Source organism: Zingiber officinale, chromosome 6B (genome assembly GCF_018446385.1).
Source record: "Zingiber officinale cultivar Zhangliang chromosome 6B, Zo_v1.1, whole genome shotgun sequence".
Lineage (NCBI taxonomy): Eukaryota > Viridiplantae > Streptophyta > Magnoliopsida > Zingiberales > Zingiberaceae > Zingiber > Zingiber officinale.
In genome coordinates, this window is record NC_055996.1 from 17,885,627 (window position 1) to 17,892,747 (window position 7,121).

At 40.4% G+C, this 7,121-nt stretch overlaps 1 protein-coding gene and 1 pseudogene across 6 annotated transcripts; one reads left to right on the plus strand and one right to left on the minus strand.

Moving 5' to 3' along the window:
• Window positions 1-2,333: 2,333 nt before the first annotated feature.
• Window positions 2,334-2,889, plus strand: LOC121990809 (annotated as a pseudogene).
• Window positions 2,890-3,199: 310 nt separating this feature from the next.
• On the minus strand, window positions 3,200-6,248 carry LOC121992168 (protein GRAVITROPIC IN THE LIGHT 1-like). 6 transcript variants are annotated; one of them, XM_042546355.1, is made up of 3 exons: window positions 6,116-6,225; window positions 5,547-5,594; window positions 3,200-4,756 (listed from the first exon to the last, which is right to left on the minus strand). In XM_042546355.1, exon 3 carries the CDS (start codon window positions 4,720-4,722, stop codon window positions 3,454-3,456), a length of 1,269 nt encoding a protein of 422 aa, XP_042402289.1. In that variant the 5' UTR covers window positions 4,723-4,756; window positions 5,547-5,594; window positions 6,116-6,225; the 3' UTR covers window positions 3,200-3,453. The 6 variants fall into 6 exon arrangements, with proteins under 6 accessions (XP_042402289.1, XP_042402291.1, XP_042402294.1 ...); XM_042546357.1 differs by having other exon boundaries at window positions 3,200-4,804; window positions 6,116-6,220; XM_042546360.1 differs by having other exon boundaries at window positions 5,547-5,638; window positions 6,116-6,211.
• Between the last annotated feature and the right edge of the window lie 873 nt (window positions 6,249-7,121).

Consider the following 7,121-nt stretch of genomic DNA (forward strand, 5'->3'; position numbering starts at 1 on the left):
GATGGTCAACTTCTGATTTGACCATCCACTTCTTTGCACACTTGGGTGATGCTCCAGCCATCCGAAGTTGAGCTCACCCGAACCCAACTCTGACCTTCTTCTCGAGTAGACTTCCTCTAGTTTTCCATCCCTCGAACAACATCCTTCTCACTCCGCCGATTTACTCTTCCGTAACTTTTCGTCCCTCTGATGCAATGAGTCTGTCAACTCTCTTCCCATGCAATCTTTCTCGCTCACTGTGTCTTTCGCTCGACTTCTTGTGTTTTTAAGTTCCTATACACTTAGAAACAATACATCAAAATATATGGGACCTAACTTAACTCGATTGATTAACATCAAAACTAACACGGGGTACTTATACTTGTTGGAACCCCAAAGTTGTTTTGGTGTGATCAACAAGTTAAGTTAGGTCCTGTGTGTTTCTAACCTTGTGTCTAAGTGTGCAGGAGCTTAGGAGCACAGGTAGTCGAGTGGAAGATGCAGCTAGCGTGAAGGACGGCAGTCCAAGGGACGAGGTGCTGCGGAAGAGTACATCGACGGACGAGAAGAAAGCGTGCGGTGGTTCCGAGGGATGAAAGCCGGAGCGGAAGATTGCTTGGGGAGCAAGAGACGCAGCTAGCGAGAAGGACGGCACGCGGTGCGTCCGAGGGACGAAGACTGCGGATGAGTACGCCGGCGGACGAGAAGGAAACACGCAGCCATTCCGAGGGACGAGAAGCAGGAGGGAAGCCCGCTCGAGAAGACTGGAACTTGGGTTCGGGTGAGCCCTATTCCGGATAGCAGAGATCATCCAATCAAGCGGATCCGGAGCAGAGGACCCGGACGAAAGTCAACCAGAGTTGACTCAGCATCCGGGGCGCTCGGAACTGTCCAGGGCGCCCCGGACTGGCCCGGGGATCCCGGAACCCTTCCGGGCGCTCGGGAGTTAGTTTTTCACCGGATCGAGCTTTGACTCGATCTGAACGTTGGGGGATAAATTCCCCCAGGGCTCTCGGAACCCTTCCAGGCGCCCCGACCAAGGCTATAAATATAGCCTTGGTCCAGAAGCTTTGAATTAACTCAGAAATTTACATTCCAAACACTTGTGCGCTTCTGTTCTAGTTTAGCTTCTGTCTTTTGTGCTTTCACTGCTGTAAGAGGCTTCTCCGCCTGAAGGAGATATTTTAGTGCACGTTCATTCCTTGGATTAACAACCTCCTTGGTTGTAACCAAGTCAAGTTGTGAGCCTCTTCTTTCTGCTTTTTATTTATTGCTAATTTACTTTATGCAAGTGTTCTGTTGAAAGTTCGAGAAGGGTCTTTGCTGTTTTTTTTAGGCTGTTCAACCCCCCTTCTAGCCGGCCCAACGGTCCTACAATACTTTCCGTTGCCTAATCTCCAATTAGGGGTTTCCCCTGCCTAACCTCAGTTAGAACTTTCCATTTCCTAACATCTAGTTAGGATTTCTATTGCCTAATTTCTAGTTAGGACTTTCACTTGTCTAACCTCAATTAGAGCTTTTAAGTATCCGGTCTTCCTTTGACCTACTTAACTTCTCTCTCACATATTATCAAATATTGAAACTTAAACTCGAACCAATCTGAGCTTAGTCAACTTGGTCAACCTTGACCTAAGGACGATTACATCAACAATCTCCTTCTTTTTGATGTTTGACAATATGTCTAAGTTAGGCTACCCCATATTAGCCCAACTTCCTTCTTCATCCCATGATAAAGCATAAATGAGGGTTTATTCCTAACTTAAATCCTATATGCTCCTCCTTTGATGCGTCACACATATCAAAAATCTTCTCCCAAGATTCATTCCTTATATCACAATAAAGGTCTCAACTTTCTATTATTTTCAATACTCAACCTTAAGCATTCAATCCTCAACCATCAAAATTTCTCCTTCCAAACTCAAATCATGTCTTAGGTGATCCCCTCGTCAAGACATGCTCCATCCTCTCTATCATTGCAATTTGGAATTCTTAAACCTATAGAAAATTTTAAAGTTGAAGTCATGAGATTAAAACTTCAATTTTAAATCTAAACCTCCTCCTTAACTCTACATTATTCTCCTTTAACCATTCTTTCTCATTTTCATCAAAGAAAAAAAAAATACTCATAAATACTTGTCCAAGCATTTCATAGAATTAGGAATAGTTAAATAACCTTTTATGACGCACAGTAGGCTTCAATATCTGCTAATACTCCTTGTTCTTTCCCATCTCGAGCAACTGGAGAATAACATCCGTCAGCCGTGAGTTGCCACCAGAGAAGAGGCCGCAAGCGGCTGTCCGAGAAGAGTTTTAAGTCACGTTATTTACGACGAGATCATTCACATCCCATTCCAATGAACCAGGACTATCAAGTGTGCCGTTGCTCCCTCTGTTGTCGCTCCTCCATCCCCCTCGACACCCGCCCTATCCGTCAGTCCGACCTTTGCGCCGTTAGCCTCTATTGGCGCAAGCGTGGCCCCACCGAGAGCACAGAGTTTTCCTTCACCCGCTTCCTCACTCACCCCCTTCCTCGTTGGCTTCCGTAGTTGGGCACTCTTCGTCGACTGTGATTTCCTCTTCCTTGTCAACGCCGCCGATCTCCACCATGAATACGCCCCCGTAAAATCCACCAAATTGGATGGCGCCATTTAGACTGTGTATGCCCGCAAGAACTGGTCCTCCCTCTCGTCCTCTACAACTGCGGCCACCCGAAGAACATCGCTGCCCTCACTCCCGAGGTCGTCAGCACCTAGACCGGCGCCTTCCTCCATTGATATCGGTGAGATTTCCTTCGTCTGGAACTTCCTGGTCAGGCACAACAAGGTCGATCCCACCGACCGCGAGGACACCGCACCCAGGGCCATGGTGGAAGTCTATTGTGTATCCTCTGTGGTGCAAAAAGGGAAATAAACACACTATAAAGTATAAACACGCTTTTAACTTTATCAGTTGGCAAATAAATATACACTTCAAATTGAATACCCGAATGCGTATCCTTTGGTTGGTGGATTTCTATAAGCACACATCATATTGAGGGCAAAAGTGAAAAAAAAAAAAATCCTTATTTTTTGAAACTATCAAACGAATGTCCCATTTTAATTTTTTTATCAAAGGATAACTTCACTCCCCCGTAACTCATGTGTAATTACCCAATTGCCCTCTAAAATTTTAGACTGCAAATAGTGTACCACAAAACTGAAATTATAGAAACTCATCACCAAAACAGAACAAAGGCACACATTATATTGATTTGAATGATTGATATGTGCAATCACAGATAAGCTACACTGACGAGAGTGTCGGACAAGCTAAGATCAGATATCCATCACAAAAGAGGAACAAGATTACCTAATTCTGGAGTATTCGCCAACATGATGTCTTTAGCTAGTTTACTACAAGCAATTGAAGCTTCCCCAAACAGTGAGTTGGGAACGATCATCGTCTTTAAAACAAGCAATGTGCAAAGCTCGATTTTCATTCAGCACACTGCACACCAGTAAGGTACACAAGAGATTGTATGACACTACCACCAATCATAAAACCTGGCATGACCATAAGCCCAACTTGAGGCTTCGGTCCCCCCTCGGATACAACTATGTTCTTCACCACACTTTCCATGTAGACTTCTGAAAACTCGGCGCCTTTGTTCACCTGGAAAACCTTGACTTTGGGATCAAATGAATGAGCTAACCTGTGCAGTAGCCATATTGCCTTGGCCAACTTAAGAAAAGCCTGGTAGAAAGGTGTCCTAGGGTGCCCACCATTCAGTACATGATTCCTCTGGTCCAGGTTACCAAAAAAAGAAGCTTCCATCTTTGGGTGCACAAGCAGGAGGTACTTTTCCCGTGAAAATTTGCCAAAAACTGAATCTGGGCTTTGGCTGAGTATATCCAGAGGATCCATCGCTCGCACCGCGAGAAACTGGTGGAAAAATCCTTCAGGAGAAACTGTAGTATCAGATAGTTCCATGGAGAAGTTCTCTTCCTGGAACCCACAGAACATTTTCTGACAAATGTGAGATTCAAATGCAAACTTCTTATGAGCCCTTTTCGAATATACCAGTCCAGGTTCGATTGCATTAGCTGCAGCATCAAGATCCCACCCTGCGGCTTTCATCATATTAATAAGTGGTTTTGAGAAATCATGGATTGATTTATAAGCAGCATCCACAGAAGACGAGAAAAGACTAGTAGTCAACTCAATGGAAAAGAAATTATTCTTCTCCATAAAGCTCTCTGATTCCTTGGAAAGTAAACCTCTCTTCTTAAGTTTCTTCTCTAGTTTCAACTTCCTCTGGTTTGACTCTTGGATTTCTTGTTGTATTTGGACAATCTCAGAGTCTCTTGCTTGAATCTTGGACTCAAATTTCTTCACCATGATTTCATAGGTTTTTAGCAGCCCTTGCTGTTCTTGGATTTCTGCAAGAAGAGATGAATCTTTGGGTGTTGCTGACATGAGCTTAGGGTTTTTCTCCCTATATGAATGTTTGAGTTCTGATAGCTTCATCAGTTCCTCAATAACTAGTTTATCAGCAACCTGGATCTTGTCTGGATCATAAGGAGTATGAGCATCCTGGAGTTGGATGTATGCTGCTTTCAAAGAGGAAATGTTGTTGAAGATCTTTGATATTAGTGCATCCATAGATTCATTGTTTTGGTTTGAAGTCTCCTCCACTGGTTGTGGATAAACCTTCTGGTTGTTGTTATCATGACTTTCTGCTTCCTTGAGACTGTTCCGTAGCATGGCTTTCTTGATCAAAGTAGCAACTCTAATGTTTCTATGGATAGCCAACCAATCCAACAAGTATAATTTGAATGAGAAACTTCTGTACAATTTTCATGAGAAATGAGTTATAACTCAATATAATTTCAAACTACAAATCGCAGGTTCCCCCAGTTGAAGATGGTATTTAGAATGTAAGTAACATGTCCAAGAAGAGAACTTATTTGACAAACTTCATAGATTACATAATTAACCTTGTTTTAGTGTCATTGATGCAGTATATGCATCACAATTGTTCATCCATAATGTGATTAAAAAGCATAATCACCAAACAAGGTGGCATTCATGATATGGATCATAAAGATTTAAAAGAATTCATTTAATCTCATAACAACCAACTGACATTTCTTACAACACTACTGAGGACATTATGGAAAATAAAGAAGATGCAAGCCAGAAGCAACAATGAATTGAGTATGCGTGCACCATTGGAAAGTGGACAAGAGAAATTGATCTACGAAGTAAGCATCTCCAAACTGAAAGCTTGACACTTGTCCAAGTTTCTTCTTATTCAAAGTTCAAGTTGTAGTAGATCAAATGCAAAACTAAATGGTTACACTAGTCTACTACTCCCCGATAACAAAATGCTAGCAACCAAAATTTTTGCTGCATAATGATGAACCAACATTTTAAGGGAAAATATTCAACATGAGGATACATAGAAGTATGATTCTGAATGCTGATTATATGTTTCTTTGGTGTAGTTCTATAGATTCATGCATAAAAAATTATCACCGAATTGAATAAAATGCTGTCATCACGAATGAACAGAAATGAAGACGTACGAATGGTACACCAAGGTCTTCACTCAGCCTCCAAGGGAGGCATCATATCTGAATAAGGATGAGACCGAGTTAACAATAAAACAGGGCGAAACCTGGAAAAAAAAATGCATATTCTGAAACACACATTACGCAGGTGAAATCCTTGTTTTTTTGGATCGAGAAAGCACATTGAAAAATAATCGTAACATCGACCAACAGGGACATGAACTTCACAAGTCGCAGTAGCACACAGATGTCAATCATAGAACAAAGGGAAAAACCATGTCCTTCCATAGATCACTAACTCGACGCAAGGTACTGATTTGAATCCAGAACTGCATGAGACTTTGAATACAACTACAAGGAATCCACTAAGGGGACTTCTAAATAGAAATTTCTTCCTTTTATTCTGAATAATCAACACGAGCTATCAGAATCCGGGCAAAAACATAAAAATAACAAGTTCAAGCACACCGAATTCAAAGAAATATGAACTAATAAGCTCTTCGCCTACTCCTGATTTATGACACCGAGTAGAAACCAGAAACCCTAAGAAAGAGAGAAAGAAAGAATGGGGAGAGTTCTCCTACCGTTATGACACGATCTCGCTGCGAGTCGATCGTTCGGCGAAAGGGGATCCGAGGAAAATGCTAGCAATTGCTCACTTTACTCTCTCTTTTGCTTCCACGGCCGACTAATAATTTGAAGAAATTTCATTTTGATCCCTGTAGTTTACTTTGGAGCTTTTTTATTTAATCCATTTATAGTAAAAGTCCTAGGTGATTATCTTAGTCCATCTCTAAATTATTATGTGAAGAAAATTTATAATCGACTATTAAGTAAATAAAAAATAAGAGAAGTTTTTCTCTTAGTACATCGAAAATTAATCCCTGCAAATCAATAGAGGAAAAGAAGAAAAAAAAAAGACAATATCCATAATTTACCTAAGCGTGTGAATCAGTTCATTATTATTCATTTCATAAACGTTTTAAAATACCTAAATTGGGTAGCAAATTTTTAAAATATTCTTTCTATTTTTTCTTTTATGTCTAACTTCATTAGAAATTGATTGACGAATTATGTCTATTTTCATTAGAAATTGATTGACGAATTTAAAACTTTGAATCACTTTAAATTAAATGGTCAATTTATAACCCATCATCAACTGATGGGAAAATTTTTTCTCTAAAAATATATATCATAGAAACTTGTTCTTTACATGATGGTAAAAGATGAATACGTTTACCCTCAGCACTCTCGTCAATCCGTCCCAAGATCAATACGGAGGAGGTAAATTACGAATGTCTACTAGCCTTTAGAATAATGACTAACACATAAGAGAGGTATTTATCTCGATTTTACCGATTCGAACCCTAGACTTCATGATGATAATACTTCATACGTTAATTACTAGACCCATCCTAAAATCACTAGACTCGTTCAAGAGGAAAAAAAAAAATTGATCCTTACATGTCAATAGAAGAGTAAGAAAATAACATCCATAATTTATTGAAGCACGTGAGCCACTTTCACTATTATCCATTTTATATTATTTTAAATTACCTAAATTGGGTAGTATAATTTTAAAATATTCCT

Excerpts from the sequence above, each read along its gene's own strand:
- LOC121992168 (XM_042546358.1), bottom strand. The coding sequence starts at position 4,722 with ATGCTACGGAACAGTCTCAAGGAAGCAGAAAGTCATGATAACAACAAC.